At 37.1% G+C, this 15,799-nt stretch overlaps 1 protein-coding gene across 3 annotated transcripts in view; it reads left to right on the forward strand.

Annotated features, from left to right (window-relative positions):
* LOC126092014 (DDB1- and CUL4-associated factor 8-like) overlaps positions 1-15,799 on the forward strand; it is a 138,333-nt gene that overhangs the window by 31,315 nt on the left and 91,219 nt on the right. For all 3 annotated transcript variants that reach the window (XM_049907394.1, XM_049907395.1, XM_049907396.1), the window contains one exon: positions 466-724. In XM_049907394.1, the coding sequence (XP_049763351.1) occupies positions 466-724 (259 nt within the window). The remainder of the gene's footprint in view (positions 1-465; positions 725-15,799) is intronic.

Consider the following 15,799-nt stretch of genomic DNA (forward strand, 5'->3'; position numbering starts at 1 on the left):
GAAGGTGTGTCAAAGCTGGCTGCAGATTGGCAGTGCAGTCACATGGGTTACTGCCAACTTCTAAGCATGGACTAGCATGGTGTGCTATTAATTGTGCACAGTACCACACTTGGGGTTAATAGTTTTAAAGTTATGGACTGTTTTGTTTCATGGTACTCAGAAAATGATCAGTGTTCACTTTATGAAATTTGAATGCATAGAAGGTGTGTGAAATTTTGTATTTTTTGTTTGCTCTATAGATACTGTAAGGTTTGATTTGATACAGACTGAGCTTTTTAATGAGAAGGACCCAGTGTTTGTCAGGTATTGAAATACAGCTTTAGAAAATGTTTATTGTAAAATACTTCTGTAAACATACAATAAATGTGACACATTTGAAGCAAATTACTTTGCATTTGAAGTACTTATTTCACAACCACACTCCTTATTTTGAAGGAAGGTATATGTTTTTGTTGCTTGTTCCAGGCAGCGTGGCTTCCCCGGCCGATGCCAAGGTCCTTCCCTCTTTCATCAACGTTGTTATGGCTCGCTGCATGCCGTCCAACGTCTTGAGTTGATGTACAAGTTGGATGCCCATCAAGGATGTGTGAATGCTCTCCACTTCAATGCAGCTGGAAATAAGCTTGCTAGTGGTTCAGATGACCTTGGTGTTGTGATATGGGACTGGGCTGTTGGAAAGACATTAGTTTCCTACGACAGTGGTCACAAGAGCAATGTCTTCCAGGTATGTGTCACATAATATGTTAGACCATGTGTGTTATATATATATATAGAAAGATGATGAGACTTACCAAACAAAAGCGCTGGCAGGTCGATAGACACACAAACAAACAAATTTTTCCCACGTGGAATGTTTCCCTCTATTTTTTATATATATATATATATATATATTTAAAAAGAAAGATGATGAGACTTACCAAACAAAAGCGCTGGCAGGTCGATAGACACACAGACAAACACAAACATACACACAAAATCTAGCTTTCGCAACCAATGGTTGCCTCGTCAGGAAAGTGGGAAGGAGAGGGAAAGACAAAAGGATGTGGGTTTTAAGGGAGAGGGTAAGGAGTCATTCCAATCCCGGGAGCGGAAAGACTCACCTTAGGGGGAAAAAAGGAGGGAAAAAAGGACAGGTATACACTCGCACACACACACATATCCATCCTCATATACACAGACACAAGCAGACATGTCTGCTTGTGTCTGTGTATATGAGGATGGATATGTGTGTGTGTGCGAGTGTATACCTGTCCTTTTTTCCCTCCTTTTTTCCCCCTAAGGTGAGTCTTTCCGCTCCCGGGATTGGAATGACTCCTTACCCTCTCCCTTAAAACCCACATCCTTTTGTCTTTCCCTCTCCTTCCCACTTTCCTGACGAGGCAACCATTGGTTGCGAAAGCTAGATTTTGTGTGTATGTTTGTGTTTGTCTGTGTGTCTATCGACCTGCCAGCGCTTTTGTTTGGTAAGTCTCATCATCTTTCTTTTTAAATATATTTTTCCCACGTGGAACGTTTCCCTCTATTATATTCATATATATATATATATATATATATATATATATATATATATATATATATATATATATACACAAAGATGATGTGACTTACCAAATGAAAGTGCTGGCAGGTCGACAGACACACAATCGAACACAAACATACACACAAAATTCAAGCTTTCTCACAACAAACTGTTGCCTCATCAGGAAAGAGGGAAGGAGAGGGAAAGACGAAAGGATGTGGGTTTTAAGGGAGAGGGTAAGGAGTCATTCCAGTCCCGGGAGCGGAAAGACTTACCTTAGGGGGAAAAAGGACGGGTATACACTCGCGCGCACACACACACATATCCATCCACACATATACAGACACAAGCAGACATATGGTAAATCACGTGGGTGCTTTCACACGTGGCTCTGCCTTTGATCGTGTACACCTTCCGGGTTACAGGACTGGAGTAGGTGGTGGTGGGAGGGTGCATGGGATAGTTTTTACACCGGGGGCGGTTGCAAGGATAGGAGCCAGAGGGTAGGGAAGGTGGTTTGGGGATTTCATAGGGATGAACTAAGAGGTTACGAAGGTTAGGTGGACGGCGGAAAGACACTCTAGGTGGAGTGGGGAGGATTTCATGAAGGATGGATCTCATTTCAGGGCAGGATTTGAGGAAGTCGTATCCCTGCTGGAGAGCCACATTCAGAATCTGATCCAGTCCCGGAAAGTATCCTGTCACAAGTGGGGCACTTTTGGGGTTCTTCTGTGGGAGGTCCCGGGTTTGAGGAGATGAGGAAGTGGCTCTGGTTATTTGCTTCTGTACCAGGTCGGGAGGGTAGTTACGGGATGCGAAAGCTGTTTTCAGGTTGTTGGTGTAATGGTTCAAGGATTCCGGACTGGAGCAGATTCGTTTGCCACGAAGATCTAGGCTGTAGGGAAGGGACCGTTCGATGTGGAATGGGTGGCAGCTGTCATAATGGAGGTACTGTTGCTTGTTGGTGTGTTTGATGTGGACGGCTGTAATTTTTCCCGAGGGCATGCAGCTTTACTGTATGATTAAATGATGATGGCGTCCTCTTGTGTAAAATATTCCAGAGGTAAAATAGTGCCCCATTCGGATCTCCGGGCGGGGACTACTCAAAGAGGATGTCGTTATCAGGAGAAAGAAAACTGGCGTTCTACGGATCGAGCGTGAAATGTCGGATCCCTTAATCGGGCAGGTAAGTTAGAAAATTTAAAAAGGGAAATGGACAGGTTAAAGTTAAATATAGCGGGAATTAGTGAAGTTCGGTGGCAGGAGGAACAAGACTTCTGGTCAGGTGACTACAGGGTTATAAACACAGCTATAAACACACAGTCAAATAGGGGTAATGCAGGAGTAGGTTTAATAATGAATAGGAAAATAGGAATGCGGGTAAGCTACTACAAACAGCATTGTGAATGCATTATTGTGGCCAAGATAGATACGAAGCCCACACCTACTACAGTAGTACAAGTTTATATGCCAGCTAGCTCTGCAGATGTGAAGAAATAGAAGAAATGTATGATGAAATAAAAGAAATTATTCAGATAGTGAAGGGAGACGAAAATTTAATAGTCATGGGTGACTGGAATTCGAGTGTAGGAAAAGGGAGAGAAGGAAACGTAATACGTGAATATGGATTGGGGCTAAGAAATGAAAGAGGAAGCCGTCTGATAGAATTTTGCACAGAGCACAACTTAATCATAGCTAACACTTGGTTTAAGAATCATGATAGAAGGTTGTATACATGGAAGAACCCTGGAGATACTAAAAGGTATCAGATAGATTATATAATGGTAAGACAGAGATTTAGGAACCAGGTTTTAAATTGTAACACATTTCCAGGGGCAGATGTGGACTCTGACCACAATCTATTGGTTATGACCTGCAGATTAAAACTGAAGAAACTGCAAAAAGGTGGGAATTTAAGGATATGGGACCTGGATAAACTGAAAGAACCAGAGGTTGTAGAGAGTTTCAGGGAGAGCATAAGGGAACAATTGACAGGAATGGGAGAAAGAAATACAGTAGAAGAAGAATGGGTAGTTTTGAGGGATGAAGTAGTGAAGGCAGCAGAGGATCAAGTAGGTAAAAAGACGAGGGCTAGTAGAAATCCTTGGGTTACAGAAGAAATATTGAATTTGATTGATGAAAGGAGAAAATATAAAAATGCAGTAAATGAAGCAGGCAAAAAGGAATACAAATGTCTCAAAAATGAGATCGACAGGAAGTGCAAAATGGCTAAGCAGGGATGGCTAGAGGACAAATGTAAGGATGTAGAGGCTTATCTCACTAGGGGTAAGATAGATACTGCCTACAGGAAAATTAAAGAGACCTTTGGAGAAAGAGAACCACTTGTATGAATATCAAGAGCTCAGATGGAAACCCATTTCTAAGCAAAGAAGGGAAAGCAGAAAGGTGGAAGGAGTATATAGAGGGTCTATACAAGGGCGATGTACTTGAGGACAATATTATGGAAATGGAAGAGGATGCAGATGAAGATGAAATGGGAGATACGATACTGCGTGAAGACTTTGACAGAGCACTGAAAGACCTGAGTCGAAACAAGGCCCCGGGAGTAGACAACATTCCATTAGAACTACTGACGGCCTTGGGAGAGCCAGTCCTGACAAAACTCTACCATCTGGTGAGCAAGATGTATGAAACAGGCGAAATACCCTCAGACTTCAAGAAGAATATAATAATTCCAATCCCAAAGAAAGCAGGTGTTAACAGATTTGAAAATTACCGAACTATCAGTTTAATAAGCCACAGCTGCAAAGTACTAACACGAATTCTTTACAGACGAATGGAAAAACTAGTAGAAGCCGACCTCGGGGAAGATCAGTTTGGATTCCGTAGAAATACTGGAACACGTGAGGCAATACTGACCTTACGACTTATCTTAGAAGAAAGATTAAGGAAAGGCAAACCTACATTTCTAGCATTTGTAGACTTAGAGAAAGCTTTTGACAATGTTGACTGGAATACTCTCTTTCAAATTCTAAAGGTGGCAGGGGTAAAATACAGGGAGCGAAAGGCTATTTACAATTTGTACAGAAACCAGATGGCAGTTATAAGAGTCGAGGGACATGAAAGGGAAGCAGTGGTTGGGAAGGGAGTAAGACAGGGTTGTAGCCTCTCCCCGATGTTATTCAATCTGTATATCGAGCAAGCAGTAAAGGAAACAAAAGAAAAATTCGGAGTAGGTATTAAAATCCATGGAGAAGAAATAAAAACCTTGAGGTTTTGCTGATGACATTGTAATTCTATCAGAGACAGCAAAGGACCTGGAAGTGCAGTTGAACGAAATGGACAGTGTCTTGAAAGGAGGATATAAGATGAACATCAACAAAAGCAAAACGAGGATAATGGAATGTAGTCGAATTAAGTCGGGTGATGCTGAGGGAATTAGATTAGGAAATGAGACACTTAAAGTAGTAAAGGAGTTTTGCTATTTGGGGAGCAAAATAACTGATGATGGTCGAAGTAGAGAGGATATAAAATGTAGACTGGCAATGGCAAGGAAAGCGTTTCTGAAGAAGAGAAATTTGTTAACATCGGGTATAGATTTAAGTGTCAGGAAGTCATTTCTGAAAGTATTTGTATGGAGTGTAGCCATGTATGGAAGTGAAACATGGACGGTAAATAGTTTGGAAAAGAAGAGAATAGAAGCTTTTGAAATGTGGTGCTACAGAAGAATGCTGAAGATTGGATGGGCAGATCACATAACTAATGAGGAAGTATTGAATAGGATTGGGGAGAAGAGAAGTTTGTGGCACAACTTGAACAGAAGAAGGGATCGGTTGGTAGGACTTGTTCTGAGGCATCAAGGGATCACCAATTTAGTATTGGAGGGCAGTGTGGAGGGTAAAAATCATAGGAGGAGACCAAGAGATGAATACACTAAGCAGATTCAGAAGGATGTAGGTTGCAGTAGGTACTGGGAGATGAAGAAGCTTGCACAGGATAGAGTAGCATGGAGAGCTGCATCAAACCAGTCTCAGGACTGAAGACCACAACAACAACAGGACTGTTATACCATCTGATGAGAGTACTGTGTTTAGATTTACACTAATGAATTTAAACATAGACAGACACTTGACTGCTCTAGGATTTGCTCCAATTGTATCTTCAAACTGAAATCCGATAGTATTACAAAGAGGTATATGCATCATTGTCGAGGGCATTAAAGCAGACGAGGCACATAAATATGAAATTCCTCATGTGCCCCGATTTTATGATATGTCTAAAAAAATCTTTTTAAACCTCTCAACTTTCTCATTGTGTTGATAAGGATAATATAACTTGGTTAATAAGCCTATATTGACTGACCAGGGTTCCTCATTTGGAGCTCTTCACCATTTGGAGTATATTTTGTGCAAACTTCTCAGTGTTGCCCCTAATTAAAATTATTACTATTGTTATCTTTCCCTCCGCAGACGTTATGTATGGTTAAAAATGGAAAGTGACGCGGACCTTGATTAAGCATGACTTCCTTTTAACTGTACGGTATATGTTACATTGCATTTAGGAACTTTTGGGTAATTGAACATGTATCAATAATTACAGATTTCTGTAGTTGTATGTATAAGTTTGGATGTAGCTGTATTGTGTTGATGTACTGGTGGATACTGTGTGGTGTGACTCCTGTAGTTGATAGTATAATTGGTATAATGTCACATGTCCTTGACTTCCTCAGCCAGTTGGATGTATTTTTCAATTTTTTCTCCTGTTTTCTTCTGTATATTTCTTGTATTGGGTATGGATATTTCAATTAGTTGTGTAAATTTCTTCTATTTGTTGGTGAGTATGATGCCAGGTTTGTTACGTGGTGTTGTTTTATCTGTTATAATGGTTCTGTTCCAGTATAATTTGTATTCATCATTCTCCAGTACATTTTGTGGTGCATACTTGTATGTGGGCCGTGTTGTTTTAGGGTCATTCCATATCAAATCACCCAATAAAAAATAAATTTTACACCCACCTCCTTAGATTTTCATGAAATTTGGCTCAAATGGTTCTAATACCATCCTGACAACACCTGCATTTTTTTTTTTTTTTTTTTGCTGTATCTCTTACAGTTTTTTTATAAATTTTTAAAGTTTTTATGTTTTGCGTTTTCTGAACCTTCGGAAATGGTCAGTTTAATTTGTATTCAAAACTTTAAATTTGCTTATCTTAAAAACTCTTTTCGATAACATCATGAATTTTTGCAGCAAGTTTATTTATTATACATATTTGAAGGTAAAAATGATGCTATTAAAATATATTAATATTTTCTATGAAAAAAAAATATATATATATGTATTTTTTTCTTTTTTTTAACGGATGTTTTGTTTTATAAGAATTGCAATCTCTCGAGTCTCAGACCTGATAGAATGCTCAAATTTGTTTTAATTTACTCTTAAACATATAGGCTACTTGATAAAACAAAAATAATGATGGCTTTTTAACATGTTTATTAATTATAGTAGATTACATTAGAATTATGTACAAAGATAGTTTACTTAAGACACTTATGTATAACCCAACTGATTGCTTGAAACATTGAATTTTTTGAGTAATTTTGTCTTTTTAATAAACATTAATGCTGATTCAAACTGTTTTTCCACTTCATCCAAGAGCTTTCAGTTCTTTTGATACAGTCTTTTTTGAAGTAATACATTCTCCCAGTGCCGCTTGATTGAGGTGCGTCTACTACACAGACTATGTGCTCCAAAGGCACTATGCAGGAGTCTTCTCTTTCAGGCCAATAAAATGATGCAGCGGGTCCTGAAGGATGTAGAAATAGAATTTCTGCATCTTCTTCATCATTGAATATTGTTTTTACCAGTCCAAAGTACCAGTTACCATCATAATTTGCAGCCACATAGCAATTTATGGATGGTTCAACACGAACCCAATCAGAAGAAGAATGGAAAGAAAAGACTAAGGAGGGTTTTACACTATCTGTAGTCCTTCTAATTTCAAGGTTGTTTGTTGGAAGTGGTTTGAAGTTATGAAAACTTCTAGTTCCAGGAATGGTTCGGGTTGCTGAAAAACGTTTTTCTAGTTTTAACCGTAGCAAATCAGCTTCTTTTTTGTCAATAAAGTGAAAATTAATTTTTTCAATATTTTTTTCACAAAACTTGTACACATCGATTGCTGTCATTATTTGTTCTTTGTCTGATAGCAGTAGGCTGGCTTTCCTTAAAATTCTTTTAATAGTTCCTCCTAGGCCATCACAAATTGACTTCCCATGACTTGTTGCAAAAAAAGTGTGTTGGGCCTTCAAATTAAAGTCTCTCAAGTGTTCAGTCAAATTTTTAAAACTGTTTCTGTTTTTGTACTGCCCAGCACAACCATCTGTAAAGTAGTGAACTGAGTCAATGTCAGTATGATGTAATGACAGCCACTTTGTAATTTCTTTTTGTACAAAGTTAACAAAACCAGTGTCATGTTCTTGGTCATCACTAATAAAACAGTGGTTGGAAACAAAAACATTGTTTTCCTCATTTCTCAGATAAACTCCAACTGGGTGTAGAGTACAACCACCTCTATTCCAGTGGTAACTTTGGATCTCATTTTGTATAACAAAGGAATAATTTTCACTGAAATCCATCACAATAATTGCTGTTTTTGGTGGTGGGTCTTCTTTCAATCTTTTAAAGGCTGCTGATTGGGATTTTGCTATAAACGAGTGTGGGGCGAGCTTTTCCAATGACCTAACCAATAAAGAAATGTAGTCTTCAACACTGATAGACTGTTTGATCATTTCTGCCCTGTCTGTGTTAACCCACTGACTGATTACAATTTCTTCTTCTAAATCATAATCTTCACTTAGTTTTTCAGTTAAGAACTCTGTTAGCGCAGTATTTGCAGGACAGCTGTTGCAATGATGTAGCATGCAGTTTTGGTTATCTGTGTTGCACACAAGCATCTTAATTAGGTCTTTATAAGATTCTTCAATTTTCACAGCATCCAGTAATAGTTTAACATTCTGGTGGATACTGCATACACATACAGTGTGTGTGCCTGCAGCACCAGCAAGGATACACCATTTAGGTCTCAAGAAACAAAATTTTGAAAATCCTACTTCTACCTCGGGATTCTCCCATTTGAAAGAATAATAGAGTTCTCTCAAGTTACACAAAATGAGTCTTTTTTGCATGTACACATTTTTTTGAACACTTCCTTTGTCTTTTGTTCCAGGTAGCACTCTGGAACTTTCATCCTTTTCATAAAAATCTGTTACAAGTCTTACTGTATTTTCAGAAAGAGTTTTGCCTTTTTTTGGACCAGGAGTTTCCAAAATACCCTTCTCCGATTTTAGCTTTCTAGCTTGTCGCACCATGTACTCACTTACATTAAATTCTTTCATCACTTTATTTTGAGTCCAAGAATCTGGAGCCAAGGTCAGAATATGGATTTTTCTAGACCTCCCAACAGATGAAATCTTCTTTCATAAGAGAAATCATTACATCAAAATCCTTTGCTTTCTCAACCACACTTTTATCTTCTTCGTCATCATCAGAACTTGGTGCATCATATTTTAATGCTTTTGAAACCGCCTTTTTTTGCAGTCTTTTCAATACTGCTAACCTTCCTTTTAAAATAAGACCCTTTACTTTGTTCTGACAAGCCATGAAGCTTTATCGGTGTTAAACCTAAATAATCAAGAGCAATGTTTGTTTGTACGAGGGATTCATTTCTGGATTCCAATGATTCCAATTCAACCATGACTTCATCATCTGTTTCACTTTCATTGACTTCAACTCTTAATTTTTCCTCACAAAAGTTACGGCATGTTGAGCAAAGCTTTTGTCCAGGTTTTATGCTAATATTTTTTGTCAGTAATTGTTTAGAAAGATCCAAGCCTACACTTCTCAATGATTTTTTAATGGGCTTTTTGTGTTTTTTTTGTTAGTGGGGCTACACATGTTGTTTGATACTTTTCAAAAACATTTAAAAAGTAGTAGCTGTGGTGTGAGCATATATTCTTAAATTCACACAGATTAATTCCAGATCGTAAGTGGATCAAATCTTTTTCTTCCTCACTCAATTCTGATACCGGTTGTAACTTTTTTGAAGGTGTGTAGGTTGTCTGGAAACAGTCAGATTTTTTAAATAACCCTACACTACAGGTTTGAATATCTGACATACTGATTTCACTTTTGGTCTGATTACTGTTCTGGTTACTTTTATAGGATATTGGAAAAGAATCTCTGTAAACTAAGCAACCGTACTTACTGAGAGTTCGAATAAACTTAATAAAATACTATCCAAGCACTATTTAACACTGTAATAATTTTTTACTTCAAAACACAGGAGTAACAATACAAAATCCAAGTGTACATTGTTACTCCAAGAAGACAAAAACTTATTTTCGGTGTCTAAGTCACTTGTCATTTTTTATTTTTAAAATATAATTAATATTATTTTAAAAATTAGATAACTATTAAACAGGTTAAAAAGCCAACATAATTTTTCTTTTATCTAATAGCCTATACAATTCAGAGTATTTTAAAACAAATTTGAGCTTTCTATCAGGTCTGAGACTCTAGATAATGCAGTTTTTGTAAAACTAAACATCCGTTAGCTAAAAAAATAAAATAAAAAACTTATAATTTTTTTTTTCATTTGGAAGAATTTAATATATCTTTATGGTAATTTTTTTTAACATTTAGATATAATATACAAACTTATTCCAAAATTTCATACTGATATCTTGAGTATTCTTTAATATATAAATTTTTTTAGTTGCGAGGACACGTTTAAGTTACAATTTCCGACTGCTGAAACAAAGCCAAATCTAAAAACTTTAAAAATTTATAAAAAAACTATAAGAGATAGAGTAAAAAATTTTTACAAGTGCTTTCAGGATGATAAAAGAAGTAATTGTACCAAGTTTCATCAAAATCTGACATGGTTGGTGTCAAGGCCTGGGTGACTTGACATGGAATGACCCTTTATTAGTTTATGTTGTATGGCAAGTTTTTGATGTATTATTTTTGCTACATTGTCATGTCTTCTGGGGTATTCTGTATTTGCTAGTATTGTACATCCGCTTGTGATGTGATCTACTGTTTCTATTTGTTGTTTACAAAGTCGGCATTTATCTGTTGTGGTATTGGGGTCTTTAATAATATGCTTGCTGTAATATCTGGTATTCATTGTTTGATCCTGTATTGCAATCATGAATCCTTCCGTCTCACTGTATATGTTGCCTTTTCTTAGCCATGTGTTGGATGCGTCTTGATCGATGTGTGGCTGTGTTAGATGATACGGGTACTTGCCATGTAGTGTTTTCTTTCTACACTTTATTTTCTTCATATCTGTTGATATTATGTGATCTAGAGGGTTGTAGAAGTGGTTATGAAATACCAATGGTGTAGCCGATGTATTTATATGAGTGATTGCTTTGTGTATTTTGCTAGTTTCTGCTCGTTGTATAAAGAAGTTTCTTAAATTGTCTACCTGTCCATAATGTAGGTTTTTTATATCGATAAATCCCCTTCCTCCTTCCTTTCTGCTTAATGTGAATCTTTCTGTTGCTGAATGTATGTGATGTATTCTATATTTGTGGCATTGTGATCGTGTAAGTGTATTGAGTGCTTCTAGGTCTGTGTCACTCCATTTCACTACTCCAAATGAGTAGGTCAATACTGGTATAGCATAAGTATTTATAGCTTTTGTCTTGTTTCTTGCTGTCAATTCTGTTTTCAGTATTTTTGTTAGTCTTTGTCTATATTTTTCTTTTAGTTCTTCTTTAATGTTTGTATGATCTATTCCTATTTTTTGTCTGTATCCTAGATATTTATAGGCATCTGTTTTTTCCATCGCTTCTATGCAGTCGCTGTGGTTATCCAATATGTAATCATTTTGTTTAGTGTGTTTTCCCTTGACTGTGCTACTTTTCTTACATTTGTCTGTTCCAAAAGCCATATTTATATCATTGCTGAATACTTCTGTTATCTTTAGTAATTGGTTGAGTTGTTGATTTGTTGCTGCCATTAGTTTTAGATCATCCATGTATAGCAAATGTGTGATTTTGTGTGGGTATGTTCCAGTAATACTGTATCCATAATTTGAATTATTTAGTATGTTGGATAGTGGGTTCAGATCAAGGCAGAACCAGAAAGGACTTAATGAGTCTCCTTGGTATATTCCACGCTTAATCTGTATTGGCTGTGATGTGATATTATTTGAATTTGTTTGGATATTAAGTGTGGTTTTCCAATTTTTCATTACTATGTTTAGGAACTGTATCAATTTAGGATCTACTTTGTATATTTCCAATATTTGTAGTAACCATGAGTAGGGTACACTATCAAAAGCTTTTTGGTAACCAATGTATGCGTAGTGTAGCGACCTTTGTTTAGTTTTAGCTTGATATGTCACCTCTGCATCTATTATCAGTTGCTCTTTACATCCTCGTGCTCCTTCGCAACAGCCTTTTTGTTCTTCATTTATAATTTTCTTCTGTGTTGTATGTGTCATTAATTTCTGTGTAATGACCGAAGTTAATATTTTGTATATTGTTGGTAGGCATGTAATGGGGCGATATTTAGCTGGGTTTGCTGTGTCTGCTTGATCTTTAGGTTTCAGATAAGTTATTCCATGTGTAAGTGTATCAGGGAATGTGTATGGGTCTGCAATGTAACAGTTAAATAATTTAGTTAGATGTGAATGTGTTGAGGTGAACTTCTTTAGCCAGAAATTTGGTATTTTATCTTTTCCAGAGGCTTTCCAATTGTGAGTAGAATTAATTGCTTGGGTGACTTCATGTTGCAAAATTATCACTTCAGGCATTTGTGGTATCATCTTGTATGTGTCTGTTTCTACTTGTATCCACCGTGCATGCCTGTTACGTTGTACAGGGTTTGACCATATGTTGCTCCAGAAGTGTTCCATGTCTGTTATGTTTGGTGGATTGTCTATTTTAATGTGTGTGTGTTATCTATTGTCTGGTAAAATTTCTTTTGGTTTGTGTTGAATGTTTGGTTTTGTTTCCTTCTATTTTCACTTTTTTGTGTATCTTCTAAGTCGTTTGGCCAATGCTGGTAATTTCTGCTTCTTTTCATCTAATTGCTCTATCGCTTCTTGTTGTGAGATTTTACCTAACCTTTTTCATTTTTTTCTGACATTTCATTTCTTATAAATTGTGTTAGCTGTCCGATGTCTTTTCTCAGTTTTTCTATTCTGATCTGTAGCCTGTGTTGCCATGCTGGTTTTGTGGGTTTCTTCTGCGTGTTGGTTGGTTCTGATCTCTGCCTAGTGTGTATATTTAGTGTAGTGAGTGCTCCTATATAAACCAGTAGTTGTAACTCTTCCATAGTTGTGTTTTCATTTATTTTGTTGTGTATGATTGTGTTGATAGTTTTTGTTGTTGTTTCGACTTGTGGGTTATTTGGCGGTCTATGCAAGAATGGTCTAATGTCTGTATTTGTGTCTTTGTATTCTATATATGTCAGCTGAAATTTTTCTTCTATATCTAATATGCGTGTCACTTCGTTTTCTATTTGTGCTTGTTCTGGTGGCTGTCTTAAGATTTCGTTTTCCTCTGACTGTTTAATTGATGCGTGTTGTTCTTTGTTTGTTTGCTCTGGAATGTTTGAGTCCATTACTGTATTTTCTTCTTCTTCTGATTGCACATTATTTTGTTCCAGTATTTGTTGTACTTGTTGTTTGATGTTTTCTAATTCTGACTGGGGTATCCTGTTATTTTTTATTATTACACGGATCTGATCAGCTAGTTGTTGGTCTGTTAAAAATTTTAATTCTGGGTATCTGGTAATAAGTGTTGTGTATACTTGTGATCTGTATCCAGTTGTGTTGGTTCCTAGGTTTGTTGCTTGGTAATAACAGAACATGAGGTGTCGATTAACTTCACCTGACCATCTCATCCTCTGTCTTTGTTTTCCTTCTAGGGTGGTTGCAGGAAGCATATCCTGCAAAACACCTCTATTTGGATTTAAATCATTTTCCAGTTGGCTAGCAGTGTCGTTAACATTGTTGGCGGGCATAGGGTTCAAGCGTCGTCCCCGACCATGACGGCGCTTGTCCGAGGCTTCTTTAGTTCTGTTCTGAACCAACTAATCACACTAAAAGGGGGGTTAGCCCTATTAGTGGTTTGTACTTTTAGTCGCCTTTTACGACTGGCAGAACATACCGGAGGCGTATTCTTTTCCCGGGCCCCCACTATTATTATTATTATTATTATTATTATTATTATTATTATTATTATTATTTCTCTTTCACTGTATTAAATTCATATAACAGTTTTAGTTTTGCTAGTGTGCTACAATAATGTTAAGCCCCAAAATCCCAGACAACAAAGTTAAATTGGGAATCTACTTCTGAGTATCCAGGCATTTTTATTCTGCTTGTCTAAGTACTAAGCAGATATGTGAAATACATATGTCAGTTGCTTGTGGTTTGAACTCAACCAAGCTTTTCAGTTTTCCCACGAAAATAATACTTCATGGAAATTATAGCTGTGCTCATACTTGGCAACATTTGTAAAAGGGAAATGAAATTCAAGTGACTAAATAATTGAAATCATTAAGTAATCTGTGGCTAACAAGTGTTTTTACAACATTAAATAAATTTAAGACAGCTTCTATATCAGTATTGTTAGAATCTTGTTACCATGTGGAGTGAGTGTTAGTCAGTTAAAGCTGTTCTCAGCCATCAAGGTAGGATATATATGCAAATGTTTCATATGATTTTACAAGTACTGTACACAGAAATATTTTCATCATTTGGAACTTTCCAAATTTGGCAACCAGTCCAAAGTACTTTCACTTGGTTTAGGGTCCTCAGAACACCATCAGATGCTGAAAGTGGGCACTCCTTAACAATATTGTCTACTGTTTGGTCCTGTGTTACCCAGTCAGCAGATGAATGGAAACCCCATTTCTTCAAGGTGTAACCACACCTTCCTTGACCTGCACTAATTTTGTTCTTCAGCTTTGCCCAGGTTTGGCAGAGTTGTGGAATCCCTCACTCAACCTTCTTTGTTGGATCTTGAACCAAATGAGCATTGTTGGATGGCTGTTCATTCCAGCACTGTTGCCACTTGGTCACGTTGAAACGACTCTTAGTTCCTTTACTGACCCAGGGTTGTTTGCAAGATTTCAGATGAGTTGTTGCTGGATCTTGTTGGGCATTATACAAGGGATAGTTGTTACGAGAAGTTATTTTGAGCAAGTTTACCTCATCTGCTTTGCTCTGTAGATCTTGTGGAGCGGTCTTAGCTACGACAGGTATGCAGTGAATCGGAGTAATGTAACAGTACCAGTGATAATTCTGAGGAACCCCTTTAAACTTTGCATCAATCTTTGTTGTGTAGGCACTATTTTTCCACACCGGAATGTAATATTCACTTGTAGAATACATAAGCAACTGGACCGATCCCTGGGAAATGGTTTAATACTGGCTAATTCTTCTTCAAGGCACTGCTATGCAGCAACTAGTATGCAGGAGAACTTATCTAACAATAGTCCTGTTCAAGAAGTTGGTTGAACACCCACGTGGCTTTGCTATAGCCCGCATCTTGTAGGACGGCACTTCTGCGCATAGAGGTCGAGCAATAGGCAACAATGGAGGGGATGAAGCCTGTGCACGCATGGCAGTAGAGTGCGGACAAACAAGACTGCCTTGCTGAACTGTGTTGCAGCAGTCAACAGTCAGGTTCATTTCTATATGGTACATCGTATTACATCTTCAAATCTATGAGGGGGATAATACCTTTTAAAACTGATTTCGATCAGCCGTCTATATGGGAGAAATCTTGCTTCACATCTTGACATTGTGTCCACTGCCACAGCATTAGTCTGCATGACATTGGAAGGGAAGAACAGGTGACACATCATTTTTCCCAAAATGACGATTGTCTAAAGACAAGATAATCGAAACTGGTTGCATCAATTTTCATTTATTGCAATTTGAATTGTATTATGAGTAAAAGTGTAATACATAAGAAAATTAAGTTCAAACTCAAATCGAAATCATTATACATACTTGACAACTGTTTCTACTGCATATATTTTTTAAAAATATATATATAATATATGTGTGTGTGTGTGTGTGTGTGTGTGTGTGAGAGAGAGAGATAGAGAGAGAGAGAGAGAGAGAGAGAGAGAGAGAGAGAGACTGTAGTCAAATGTAAATTACTATGAGTGAAAAAGAATTACTGGTAGCAAAGACTAGTGCAAGAGACTTTCATGAAACCTGCCAGTATGTTATATTTTTCACTGTCAGTGGGCATTATGAGTCTAAACTAACTCGTTTGACATTGCAATGAAA

Source organism: Schistocerca cancellata, chromosome 7 (genome assembly GCF_023864275.1).
Source record: "Schistocerca cancellata isolate TAMUIC-IGC-003103 chromosome 7, iqSchCanc2.1, whole genome shotgun sequence".
Lineage (NCBI taxonomy): Eukaryota > Metazoa > Arthropoda > Insecta > Orthoptera > Acrididae > Schistocerca > Schistocerca cancellata.